The 13,491-nt window shown below is 42.4% G+C and overlaps 1 protein-coding gene across 3 annotated transcripts in view; it reads right to left on the bottom strand.

The window, feature by feature from the left end:
* Positions 1 to 13,491, bottom strand: part of MNAT1 (MNAT1 component of CDK activating kinase) — a 106,868-nt gene that overhangs the window by 63,748 nt on the left and 29,629 nt on the right. For all 3 annotated transcript variants that reach the window (XM_088539610.1, XM_088539609.1, XM_088539611.1), the window contains exons 2-4: positions 11,451 to 11,603; positions 9,550 to 9,623; positions 459 to 562 (exon numbers count right to left, since the gene is read on the bottom strand). In XM_088539610.1, coding sequence (XP_088395736.1) covers positions 459 to 562; positions 9,550 to 9,623; positions 11,451 to 11,603 — 331 coding nt within the window. The remainder of the gene's footprint in view (positions 1 to 458; positions 563 to 9,549; positions 9,624 to 11,450; positions 11,604 to 13,491) is intronic.

Genomic DNA, 13,491 nt, shown 5'->3' with positions numbered 1-13,491 from the left:
TAAACCAGACCTTTGCTTTCTCTCAATCTTACAAGTCTCTCTTGGGAGCTTCATAATGTCTGAGTCTGGATTCCTTTTTTCCTTCAGATGAGAAAGGAATGATTGTCCTGCTATAGGAATGAACTTGGTCTCCCCTGGATATTGTCCAACGACACTGCCAGCAGGCACGCAGCGGTGATGAATTAGATACAGACTTTTCTGTCTGTCCCTCTTTTTAAGCTCTTCCCAAAGTAAAGAATAATTGTGTTCCAGCTATCCGTTTCACCTCTGCGCAGCACTAAATAATAGTATCACAGAATATTAGTTTATTACACTTTTTTAATACAATGGGAAACCTACATCACGTTTTAGCTTTGATTTGGTTTTAAACTACTATTTTAGGAAGTACTCCACTTAGAAAATCCTTAACTTTTTCACTAATGAATAAAAATTGTAAAGAGATAAAGAGTTCAACTAACCAGTTTTATCTTATTTTTCTGAATGACTTCTTTGTTATCCTTCTGGTACATCTCCATTTTCCTTTTGGTGTTCTCCAAATCCACATTGTTGGTCAAGTTAAATACTGCATAAATATCAGAGACATGAAGGAAAGGAATTACGTTGGCATGCACAACTACAACAAAGAAATACTACCCTTATATTCTCGCTCCCTTTTAGCATTTAGCATCAAACATTGCAGAAATAACTCTTATTTAAATACACTTTGCAAAGCAAGATGCAGTCTGCTAAACCACTGCAAAATACAAGAGCAGTGGAGTTCCTTTAGGTTTATATATTTGCAGCAGATGAAAATTCACCGGGTTTTTTTTTCCCATCCTATTTTGAATACTGATAATGAATAACTATGATATTGTCAGCAAAATACTGACCTTTAAGTAGCAGTTACAGCTAAGAACACACAGATTCCTGTGAAATGAAATCAGACTAGGCACATGCATATTAACACAAGGTTAGAAACTAGGCCCTTCCATTTCATAAGGCTGCCTAATGCACAAGGATTATAGAACAAGTATTTTCAGGTACTCTTGAAAACGGTCACATCTTTTTACAACTCCAATGCTCCACGGCACAATTACATTTATTACATGGAATGTGCAGATGCATTCGCATGGGGAGGTTAAATGAGATGGTTTTGGTCTCTCGTGTCACACACAAACGCACAGAGGACATGTCCACACGGCTGTGAACAAGCTGTACAGTAGGGTCAGCCAGCAAGCCCCACTGCTTAGCTGGATATTCCCAATTACCTACATATGGCGCAGAAGCTACTTCAGGAAGTTCTGTGGTGGCTATAATCAACAGCTTGAAAGATGAATATAGTTTGGACGATTAGTAATTTGATACAGAGCTCAAGCCTTTCACCCCCAGGTCACTGGTTCAGCCGGGGGTCAAGCAAATCCCAACTGAGAGCCATTATCCCGCGAGCCACTCGGGCAGCCCCAGCCAGAGGGGATGCTGGGCTCATGTCCACCTCCCTCCTCAAGCCATCCTGGACCCCCAGCCCAGGACAACCCTTTAAGAGGTTTGCCACGTGGTCGCAGGGCATTCAGAGGAAAAGCAGAGAAGTCTGCACCATTATTGATAAACCCTTTGCAAGAAGGGATGACATAGCCATTGCCCTCAGCCAACTCCTAAAGAATGGAAAGAGGTGAAGATGCCAATACGGGACTTCAGTCTTGCGGAGCAGCAAAAGGAACAGCAGGTTTCAAAGCAGACACCACTGGTGCAACACAAAATAGGAAGTGGGTGGGAAGGGGGAGAGGACCAAAAGAGCAGGGCTGTGGGATATGGTTCAGTCAGACTCAACCAGCCCCAGCAGCTCCCTATTGCCAGCAGTGGTGTCCTGTTCTCACCTCCACCTCCCGGTCCAAACCTGGCCCTCTCCCCTGCTCCAACTCTGGGACTTTCTGGACCCTTTGCAGAAGCAATGGAAACCTCCCCACAGCCTGGCCTGGCTCAGCAAAGGGGTCGGACAAATGCCAGAGCTGGTACAATGGAAACTGCAGGAATACAGACATGGGAGTAGGAAGAATACTCCTTCCCGGAGTACTCAACTGATGGATCCTCTTAGACCTCCAGAAGTCCTCAGTTCTTGCTTAAACTGCAACAAAAAAAGCCGGTAGAATACAATACAGTTGAATGAATTCCTAACCTTAAGCAAACAATTAAAAACACCACTGTATGCTTTTCCTCTTTTCCAAAGAACAAGCAATAGCAAAGGACTGACATTTCAATTCATCCTGACTCCTAAAACAGCCGAGCTCTATCCCCACACCCTTCCAACTTCCAAAACGAGCTGGGATGCAGCCTGGTTTTGTGGTTTAAGCATTTGACTGAGAATCCAAACCTGGTTCAATTTCCAACCTCACTACTGATCCTGGGCAAAGCACTTGACCTCTATTCTGGAGGTCCTCCCTCTGCAAAGACGAGGGCAGGGGAATAATGCTTCCTTTCTCCCACATTTGGGCAGCCGAGTCTGCAGCCATGTGCAGCGTCCAGCTCAGCAGTCTTGACAGCATCTCAGGTGGTGCCTGTAGGCACTGGCATGGCAGAAGCCACAGAGCTCTCTGACTTTCAAAGTTGGGTTTTGGGAGAAGTTACTCATCTCAGCTACATTTTATTGCTTTTCCTCTCCGAAAGGCATTAACAATGTCGTTCAATTTCATATTGCAGCAAATATTCAGTTTGCAGTTGTGGCAGCATTTCCTTAAGAAAACATGTTATTTTAGTCTTGGTTTGACCTCCAACTTCCAAGCCTAGAGTTTCCAGCTGACAAGCAGTTTAATATTTGAGCATTATGGCAGAGAAGAATTGTCATGTGAAAACGCTGGCACACACTCAAGATCGGGGCTTTGCAGTGACAGCAGCTGCATGGGAATGTCAGCACTTCCTACAACTTAAATCCACACAGCAGCTCTCCAAACTCTTCAATGACGACACAAGAAAGAAATAGCACGAGACATGCTGTGCTAGCAGGATGCCCAGATGCCACCTTCAGGTGCAAGAGGAGGAACAAGATGAGAAGCCAAATGCCATTGGGCTCCTGAACATCTTGGGTATTCCTCTAAAAATAATCCAGCAATAAGCTAGTGACCTAGGTTCTCTGACGAGCGCTGGCTAATTTGTTTTTCTTTCCTAGTTGGCATTAATAGGTTCAGCAGTTTAGCTAGGTTTGTACCACAAAGTTGTAAAATGTTAAGCTTATATTGGGTAAAGCAAGGAAAGTTTTACACTTATGCCAATGCACCCCCTTTATTCAGGGCTACTTCCAAAGTTCATGTAACTTGCAGTTTGGTCTGAAGCAACATTTCCATGCAAGGGACCCATCGGTGTTTCAGGAATCTCCAAGACCCACTTGTGCAGCCAGTCCTTAAAGGCCTGCAGCCCTGCTGGGAATAAGGTTAGAAAAGGTTTATTCCTCCTGCTTCCCTGCTGTGGTCAGAAACACGTGCTCCAGTGGATGCTCGCCACAAAACGAGTCTCCTCGACCCTCGTGTTCCCTTGCACCACGCTGGTTTTGCTCTGCCACATTTATTGTGCTTCCACACCAGAAATACAACTCCAAGGATCACTACTTCCTATGTCCTTAAAGATAAATGGATTTCCCCCCTGGGCAACAACTCACAGGCATTACAGAGGAGCATCTGGTCCCATAACAGCACCCTTAACTGCTGCTCCTCAACGCCGCATGATCCAGATTTCAAAACATAAAATACTGAAGAGGTATTTTTTGCTGCAACAGTGTTAGGAGCTGGACGTCACTCGATCAAGAGCAGTGCCAACAGCTGTCCTTGAATAAATGAAAAACAAAAATCCTCCTCCTACCACAAATATGCTAGCAGCAGGACAAACTATGCTCTTGGACTCTGCATGGTTGCTACCAGGGGCCAGCCAGCCAGCTCAAATAGTTTCCAGTACATTTTCTAATATATTTTTCATGATCTTCATTTTTTTTCATTAATATTTAGAGAACACAGATTCGTACAATTATACACTCACAATTACAACTGAAAGTCCATTTGGTAGGGGACTAGGCCATGAAGAATAATTAAGAGACTCTTCCCATGTCCCCTTCAAACCAAAGGGCAGAGACATATGAACAAGTCATATACAGCATCACACCTTTTATATAGAGAGAACTTCATTGCATTGCTCAATTTGGACTGCTTTGAATTTCCTACAATTTAATTTTTAATGTAATTTTTCCTGATGTTTCAATTAAAAAAAAAAAGAACAGATAAAAGTAGATTAGGTTATAAAAATAAAACTAGGAGGAAAACAAAGAGTTAAAAGCCTAACCCACATGCTACACCTATCCTGAAAAAATATTGGTATAGATCCGACTATGACTGGCAAAGCAGATGGCTAGTTTGAAAAAAGTTTCAAAGAGAAGCCAGACTTATTTTTGTCCATGTTGAAATATAGCATAAGCCGATATAAGAGGCCTGAAGCCCTTCAGGGAAAAGAAACAGAAGCTGTTTTGTATGCAACAATTATTTATCTACTTATCCATCTCACATTGGTTGGTTTATAAATTGACTTGCCTTGAGACATCTGTTGAAGTATAACAGGAAGACTATTGTGTTTTTCTGAAGCATTTCATTCTGTTTAGGTAAAACTCTGTACTTCTCAAATTCAGCCTTTTAAAGAGAGATTTTAATTTTTTTTTAATCTTTCTAAAGCAACATTCACTGTGCAATTGTAAAACAAACAGAAAAGCACTTTTTTTTAGTTGTTGTTAAAGAAAGAAGAAAATTTGAGACAAATTCTTGGATTACATGGTGCAATAATTTATCTAGAGTTGCAGCATGTAAGCGAATGTCAGGCTTGATCAGCTTGATCAAAATCTCCCCTTTTCAGTCGGCAATATTACATATTTTCCGAGACTTCTCCTGCCCATTCCTTATTGGAGAGTAACATTAGCATGTAAAAGTACTTACACTCCCTCTCTGGTGAGGCAGCAGGTACTAGACTGAGGATCTACAGAGCAAGTTCCTACGTTGTTCATTTTTCACTCACCCACAAACCACTTACGACACCCACCTTCCACCCTCTCTGGTCCCAGCTGTGAGGAACCCCTGCTGAATTCAGCTAGGTGGAGGCCCAACCAGACACAGGAGATGCTGTTCCATACATCCCACTCTTCTATGAGAGAAAGCTATGGATTAATGGTATCTACAATTACAAAAAGAGAGGGAGAAAAAAAAAAGGCAGTAAACTATATGTTGACCAGTGTAGGGCTGGCACTAAGTGCTCCAACAGAAAGGTAGTCAATTTATTATATATTTTATGATGAAGTTTATTTTATCAAATGGTATGTAGTCAAAAATCATTTTTTATTTCTTTAGGAGGCTAAAATTGATTTAGCCTGTTACTTTAGCAATAAAGTGAAATAAATTGAATGGCTGCTTCTTTCAAAGTTTAACACTTTCCTGACCTCCTCCGCAGTCCTCCAAATCCATAAGAGATATTAAGAAAGAATAAGATTGTACATGGTTATCTTGCAAAATGTAGCATTCAGCCCACATTATACTGGGACGAGCATGGTGAAAGTTAAAAAATATTAATAAAAATTAGTTTGTCAGAAACAATATTCCTCCTGTCCTACTACAAACCATTTTTTCAATTATTATCTTCCTAAGTGCCAACCAGAGACTGGGAACAGCAGAAAAGCAACTGCTTTGGGAAGAGCACTAGAAAGGAAGATGGACAACCAGATCCTCAGCCCGCCCTGAGGACCCAGCTTTGCTGCAGCAATCCTGGTCACATTTTCAGTGCCCTGTCCCACCTCTGACTCCCCAGTTTGGCAGAGGGAAGCTGCAAGACGGGAAGAGAGATGGGGTAGATGACTTTGAGAGGTCCCTTCCAGCAAGCATTTCTGTTTTTACCATGAAACAGTTAACAGAGATAAAAGAAAACTTATGGCTAAGCTGAGGAGGAAAAAAAAAAAAAAAACACCAGTTAGATACTAACAATTCTTAATAATTCTTTCTATTTATCCTCAGTTGTCTTCCCTTGCGACAATAATTTCCCAGAAAAACACCTTGGCACCATGCTGAATGAATTTCAAACCACTATCCCTAGCAAGGATCATCTAAGAAAGATCACTTGGGCTGGAACAGGTACAGTACTGAAGTCTTTGTTTGGAGGACAGAATCCAAAAGGACTTTTGATAGAGATGGATGATTTCCAATCCGATTATTCCCATTGTTAGCAACAGCATAACCATCCTTACATGCACACAGAAAGGACAAAACAATACACAATATAACCCACAGGCGATCACAGAGAGTAAAATCCTTTCTATTCAAGGGTCACTCGGTGGATAAGGATGCTGAGCAAGAACACAAGTCACCCAGGGGGCTGGTATTGCACAAAATGCACGAGAAGCAACGAGACACGGGAACCTGACAGGCACATACCTGGTAGCCTCTTTCCAAGCTGAACGTACGGAAAGTTTTAGAAAGCAGTAATTACTTGGAACAATTGTGCTGTGGTCATGCCCGGAGGCCTCCGTCGGGTAGCAGGGGAGCTGCGTGCCAAGCGTGCGCATGCACATGCCGAGAGGCAGGCCCTATTGTGGGAGCTTTCACAGGAGGTTTTAAAAAAACAGCTAGGGAAACACTCTGAGGAAGAAGAAAACCTTGTAGGGAGAGCAACTAAAGGTTGGGGGATGTCTGGAGACTGCGACTGGTCATTTAATGTCTAACCCTGCCCTTCTCATCGTAAGGGCAGAGCTACCCGACTCATTTCAATAGATGCCTGTACACGCTTTTCCTAAAGGCAGAACTTAACCCTCTCAGTCATCTTCCTTTGTAGTGTTAACAGTGATGAACTGTTTACAACGTTCTCAGGTTGTCCAACTGATATTTCTTCCGGGGAAAACTTGCTTTAAAACGTGGTTTCTATTTAAAGCCTTGTATAATATATTTTAATCCAACGCATTGCTTAGCGGCTACGTTCAAAACCACTTAAATGTGTTTTTTATATAACGGAGCTCTTGAGGTGACTACCATAGTGACTTCCCACCCCCCCAAACACACACTTTTGCTATACCACCCAACACTCTTTAAACAGAAAATATCCGTAGATATAATACACCTGGATATAAAGGAGAAAAATATATTTCAGGTGAGGTCATGCATCCTATCAGGCTGGCCAGCTCCCTCTAATGTTGTAGCTGATCTACTGGAAACATTTGGAAGAACAGAAGAATTGTGTCAGGGCCACATCAAACAGGACTTTCATATTTTATCTCTACCATGCTATTATTGTAGTTGAACACACACACACACACACACACACACACACACACACACACTCACAGCACTAAGAAACAGAACTTGCCAGCAAGGAAGAAACAAGGTAAAGCTGAACTTTTAGTCACTTTGACCCTCCCACATAAAAATTGAGAATTTGGCAGGAGAGAAGTGAAAATTAAAAATGATCCTCTGCACCCAAGCTTGTTAAATTGTCAGTTTTAACAACCACTAACAGCTTTTGCCAAGGGTTATACATTGTCTCCGCAAAGGCAAAGCTTTGCTCTGCATGACTACGCTCTTTCTTTCCCTCCCTGCAGCCCAGTTTCTCACTTGCACACACGAGCAGGGAAGTGACACATACAAAAACATGAAATAACTCCTTCTAGCAGTGAAACATTAAGCAGCTATACAGACTTTAAGACAACTCTAACACGTTGTTCAGCCACCCACATCCAACATGTACAGCAAGAACAGTGCAAGAAATCACTATGCTTCTGCTACATGCTGGACAACTGTCAGCTGTAGAACTTGGCTCAGAAGATCAAGCACGGGTAAGTTTGGGGAAACAGGAATGACCAAGTTGGAAAACAAGATGCATGCAAGAAGCTTTGTCCCCAAGGAAAGGGGAAATGGGGCTTGAATTTTTACCCCAAGGTGCTGTTCTCAAACCTAAGCAGCCCTCTGTTTTCTGCTTAAAGTTCTGCTTAAAGTTAGTAGGTTACAAAATGAGCCCTCAGACAGTGAAAATGAAGAGTTGTCTTAACTGCAACCTTTCTTTCCTTTGATCATGCTGACTGCCACAAGGGAAAATTAGGAAATACTCAGCCTTTGCATCCCTTCTAGCACAGGAGGTGACCCCTTCTGGCAACTGACTTCAAATCCAAATAACTTTCCTTGAGATTTTTTTTATTTATATATATTTGCAGGATCAACACAACTGCAGACAGATTCACTTGGGCTCACAAGGTTATAAAGACCCACAGAGAGTTCTACCACTTCCAAAACGAGTTATTAGCACAAGCTGTGGATCCCTGTGACGTTTAAAAACTGGGCTCAAAAATCATAACTCCCTGCACAAATTAACAAGTTTCAAACAATTTCAGGCAAAACTTTACTCCTTCATTATAGACACTGAAAATTGATATAACAGCAGTAAGTGGGAAATCTTTATTAAATGCTACATAAATAAAAAGCAATTTTCCTTTCCATGAGCACACAGACTCTTCCAGCATCCTCAGGCTAAGCTGCAACCCTTCTTCCTACTCACTCCCTCCTTTCTCCACACCATCCAAAACAATAAGCAAACAGAACTACACCCACATAGTCTCCACACCAGATATTTGGACTGGAATGAGTGTGCCTGGTGATTCCCAGCCACACAATTTAGCTCTCCAGCCTCAGCCTTCTGATGCCAATAAAAACATGATACATTACTCACACCAATAAATATATTGGATGCATTTCTACAAACATCACAGTCCAAAGAAGAGCAAGAGCTTCTCTGAGAAACTGAAAGGGAGTGGCATGTTTTCCTTCAAATTTCCACCTCTTTTCCTCCAGGACAAAAGGAAAAGAAAAAAAAAAAAAAGGTTGAGAAGCCCCTAAAACCAAGAAACAAATGATTTAAGAGTGACTCTTTTGAACACATCCATGTTTTCCTAGGCAAACTCCATTATTCTGTCATAAATCACAAGTCTCCCTAAGAAAGAAGAAAAAACTCTGTTGATAACACAGTCCCTTCCCAAAGGGCAAAGCTCTGTTTCAGCTAACGCAAAGAGAAAGAAATCAGTGTCTGTTCCTAAATCACCTTCTCCTGCACAGCAACAAAAAATGCTACCACAGTGGTATGTAAGGTCAGCTTCAAAGTAACTTCGAGTACGCTGCTTGCAGAAGCAAAAAAAAAAAAAATGATGAAAGACACCATATGGCTTCTGTCATGGTAGATAAAGCTAATGGATATACAGAAAATTTGAATTTATCCTCTTTGTTTAATTTTTCCTCAGTGTAACACCAACAATGCCCTGTAAATCCATCTTTCTCAGTTATAATGCACTGCGTCCTCCTTATATCATGATTTTTCTCTGGCAGCTAAAATGTTTTACTGAACAATGTCCCACAGTTCAGCAAATATGATTAAAAATGTACAGCGAAAGTAATTAGATAAGCATCAGATACTACAATAAATCCTATTAAAGAAACTCAACTTAGACATTCTCATAGGCAGCTGAGTCAGAAGATAAAAGCCTCCTGAGCACAGCACATCAAAAATGCAAGCATTAGGACTTACCAATTTCTTCTATTTCTTCCAGGAAATCATTATATTCATTCAGACTGGGAAAGTCATCCTCTCTTTTATTGTATCTTTGAGACAAGAGAAACAATCGTTTATGTAACACAAAGATGAATTTTCATTTCAACAAGGCTCTTGCTGCAAGCGTATTAGGCCTGACCTAGTTTTATCAGCAGTGGGTTTTGTGGCTCCCACAGTTGACCAATGTACAGAATCTCCTAAAAAGAGACAGAAGTGCTCATTTCAGAGGAAAGCAGCTGGTCCAGCATAAGCACTGTCATTCCCTACTATTTGCCAGGGTTAAAGGGGAGCACAGAGGCTCAAAGGCAGCAACCACAAGCCATCTCTTGCTCACAGAAAGTGTGTTAATAAAGGCAGAGACAATAGCAATAGGCACAAGGAAAGTTTTTCTAGAAATACCAAAGTAAGGAGATGGCTTTATGCCAACAACAGAAAGTATATTTTAGCAGCAAACTTAAAATTCTACAAAATATATTTATTTCACATCAGTAAATCACTTCAAAACTCATTGAGAGAATTCCTACTACTGGGACGGAGTAAAAAGCTGAAGGGACAACAAATCTAGGCAGAACTTGGAGAGGCTCTAAGAGTCAAGACATGCAACTTTCTGCCCCCAAAAGATAAGTTGGAAAAAAAAAAATTCTGCCTGCTCAGGCAAAGATATATGACACCTACAAACACATACACATGTGTATAGGTATCCATATGTGTATGTGTATACACACAAATACACAAAATCCCCAGAACTGTTCAAAATTCCAATTTGGGATTTTTTTTTTTCTACCTACTAAAAGCACATCTGGCAAATCCAAGCAGAACGAGAATTCCACAATATTTTCTTTTCTACTAGTGCCTCATGACACGCTCTGGCTCTGCAAGTAGGCTAATTTCTTTCAGTTTAACTTCTGTTAACTTCAGCAGACGTTATAACCAATCCTCAAACGATACCACTTTCCACACTAGATATCGATACATCTTGGTGTTCAATGAGGCAATTTCCCTAAATCTCAACATCATACGGCTCATTTAATATTGTAGCCTTAGAAAAAATTGTAGTCTTAGAAAAGGCTGCCAAGCTTACAGCTTACCCGTATATCTTCCCACATACAACCCTCCAGGATTTTTACTTTCCACTAGACCCTCTTCTCCAGGACATAAACCACCCCTCCTGTTTTCCCCCATAAAACGTTGCTTCTTGCCCACAAGAAGTTAGATGTAATTTTAGATGCAACTTATCTTAATCCCAAGATCTCTCAAATCTGCATTACAGGGAACGTAAGATTTGTTAAGGGAGCATTTTTAGTAATACTGGTTGTATGTAACAGAAAGCAGCACGAATGCAGCTTCTCTTGTGTTTATCCATCTCCGTTTTGAGGAACAACCAGACCTCAATTCTCAAAACAGGTCCCCAAGCAACAAAACTCTCAAAGTCCTGATTCTTGCCCCACTCCACTGGTCACCCCTCAAAGAGAAAGCACTTGTAGTCCACACATCTAATTACCCACAATAGCCAAACAAGGTTACATAGGAAGCGCAATATCTTTTTTAAACACCAAGCAGGAATTCCATGAGGCTCCATTCTTCCAGCACTGCCTAAAGTCAGATTCTCTGAAACCCATCAGTGTTAAACTGAAGTTATCTGTTTGGTTATCCTTCTATGCAACAGAGTAATAGATTTTAAAAAAAAAAAAAAAAAAAAGTTAATTTGTGAGCACAGTGATCCACCAAATCATAGAATCATTAAGGTTGGAAAAGATCTTCACGGTCATTGAGTCCAACCATAAACCCTTCAACACTATCCTGCTAAAGCACGTCCCTAAAGTGCATCTACACGTTTCTTCCCTCCAACTTCTCTTCTTTAACCTGGTGACACTCACATTTTCAGCACCTTCTTCCGAATTTCCACTTCCTTGTCAATGGCGGGATCCTCGAAGAGCTGTACCCTGAAGTTGCTCTTCCGCAGGGGGGTATCGCACTCCTGGCAGTTGCCGGCCCCTCTGACGAACAGCAGCTCCACACAGCTCTCACATCTGGGGGAAAAAGGACAAGTGTCAGGACAGCCAGGACTTAAACAGCAATGGCAACACTGCCCTGCCCTTGTTTCACTTTTTCTCCCTTAACAGGTCTGAAGAGGGCAGTTTTCCCTCAAAGGGAAGGGAGGCCAGAGCTCTCCACCATGGCCACCCCAGGGGAAACCATGTCAGCAGCACAACCACACGCTTTTTGTGTTAAGGCAAAAGCTGGTTTATCGACTCCATCATGCTCATTTTGTGTAGGCTGGACTCTGACACTGCACAGAAAAGCCTCGTTTATTTGCCCTAACCAGTTTGCCACGCAAGGAACCAGTCAGCATGAGGGGGGATACCAAGGTGGTGCCCAGCTCCATCACAGGGTTTCATACATTTGCTGACCAGCCACTCAGCATTTAATAAAAGAAGAACATAAGAAGGCAAATAATTATTATATATATATTTAAAAAGTACAGGAGTGGCTGGAGCCACGAGACAGGGCCCTGACGGGGCTGTGGAAGCACCGAGGCTGGACAGGGCTGGCAGCAGGGCCGGTGGTGGCAGCGCAGGCCGGAGCCGGCCGGTTTTGCTCAGCCACAGCTGCTGGGATTAGAAGGTGCAGGATAAATGTGAGGGTGGCTTACGAGTTACAGAATAAAGAAAAGAAAAAGGCTTTTTTATACCAGAGGAAATTTTTATTTAAAACTTTCGGCACTCTCAGCCTGCCAGTCACAAGCAACAGGGATGGCAGCTCAGGGCTATGTGCCTCTTCAGGAGCCCATTTTACCCATTGCTGCCTAGAAGAAACATTAAATGACAGTGGGGAAAGAACAGGAAAGGGTTCTCCCTCGCTGCCAGCCATTCCAGCTTCATTTTGTCTTTCTCAACACAGCAATCAAAGCCCAGCCAAGAGCCTCCCTCTCCTGTTTCCTATTTTTAAGCGGGAGAAAAGGGAGTGTAAAGGTGCAGGGCTCCACAGGTGGCTGCATGCGCAGGTGCTGTTGCTGCTTTGCATGACCATGTTGCCTAAGGAGCCACAGAACAGGGTCTCCCTGGGTGAGACGTTTCACTCAGGTGGCAGCACCTGAAACCACTTTGCTTTATTCCCCTCCCCTTCCCTAAATCAAAGGCCTTTCAAGCCGACACAAGACTCAGCTCTGCAGAACACCACTCCTCGAGAAAGCGCTTCGGTGCCTTCCCAAACCGGGTCTCATCTTTCCAAGGCTAGAAATGAGCTCTTTGTACTAAATATATACATACATATATATAAAAAGATAAGTCAACCCCTCACCATGGGAATTTTGCACCAGGTGAGCAAGTCCCTTCGCACTCACTCATGCGCTTCCACCCTCGGTTATTTATACATAATTCCTTTTGATTTCAAAATAGCTTGTACAGGACAAGGCAAGGGCAGGACTGGCTTCACTCCAATCCTGCCTTGCCTCCCCCTCCCAGATTTAATATATACCAGGGTTATTTCCTAGGAGAGATGTCATTTTGCCCCCACCAAAATCATAGCCGCTTTCCCAGCAATAGCGAGCAGGCTTGGATATACATTTCAATCTTGTTCTTAAAGAAGGAAAAAAGCCATCTCCCAAATTCCTGTCCGACTAGTTCCTGTAGGTTTCACCACTGCCGCTACCCTCAATCCACAGGCACCCAGCAGGAAGGCAGACACTAAGAAAGGTATATTTACATTGTAAAATCTCCCCAAAGCCTCTGTTCCTGCGCTAGGCTCAGTGCAAACAGCAGAGCAAGCCGCAACTTGAAAGAATTTCATCTCGGACTGTGACAAGGAAAAACACGGCGCAACGCCCAAGAGATACAGCAGCTTATGTGACCTCTCCAACAGTACCTAAAATCACTGCCAGGCAGCGCATGGGGGCAGACAGCAATTCAGAGGATAACT

The sequence above is a fragment of the Tinamus guttatus genome, unplaced genomic scaffold, assembly GCF_059628265.1.
Source record: "Tinamus guttatus ecotype Peru unplaced genomic scaffold, ASM5962826v1 Tinamus_guttatus_pri_ptg000048l, whole genome shotgun sequence".
Lineage (NCBI taxonomy): Eukaryota > Metazoa > Chordata > Aves > Tinamiformes > Tinamidae > Tinamus > Tinamus guttatus.
This window is presented reverse-complemented; position numbering and strand designations above follow the sequence as displayed.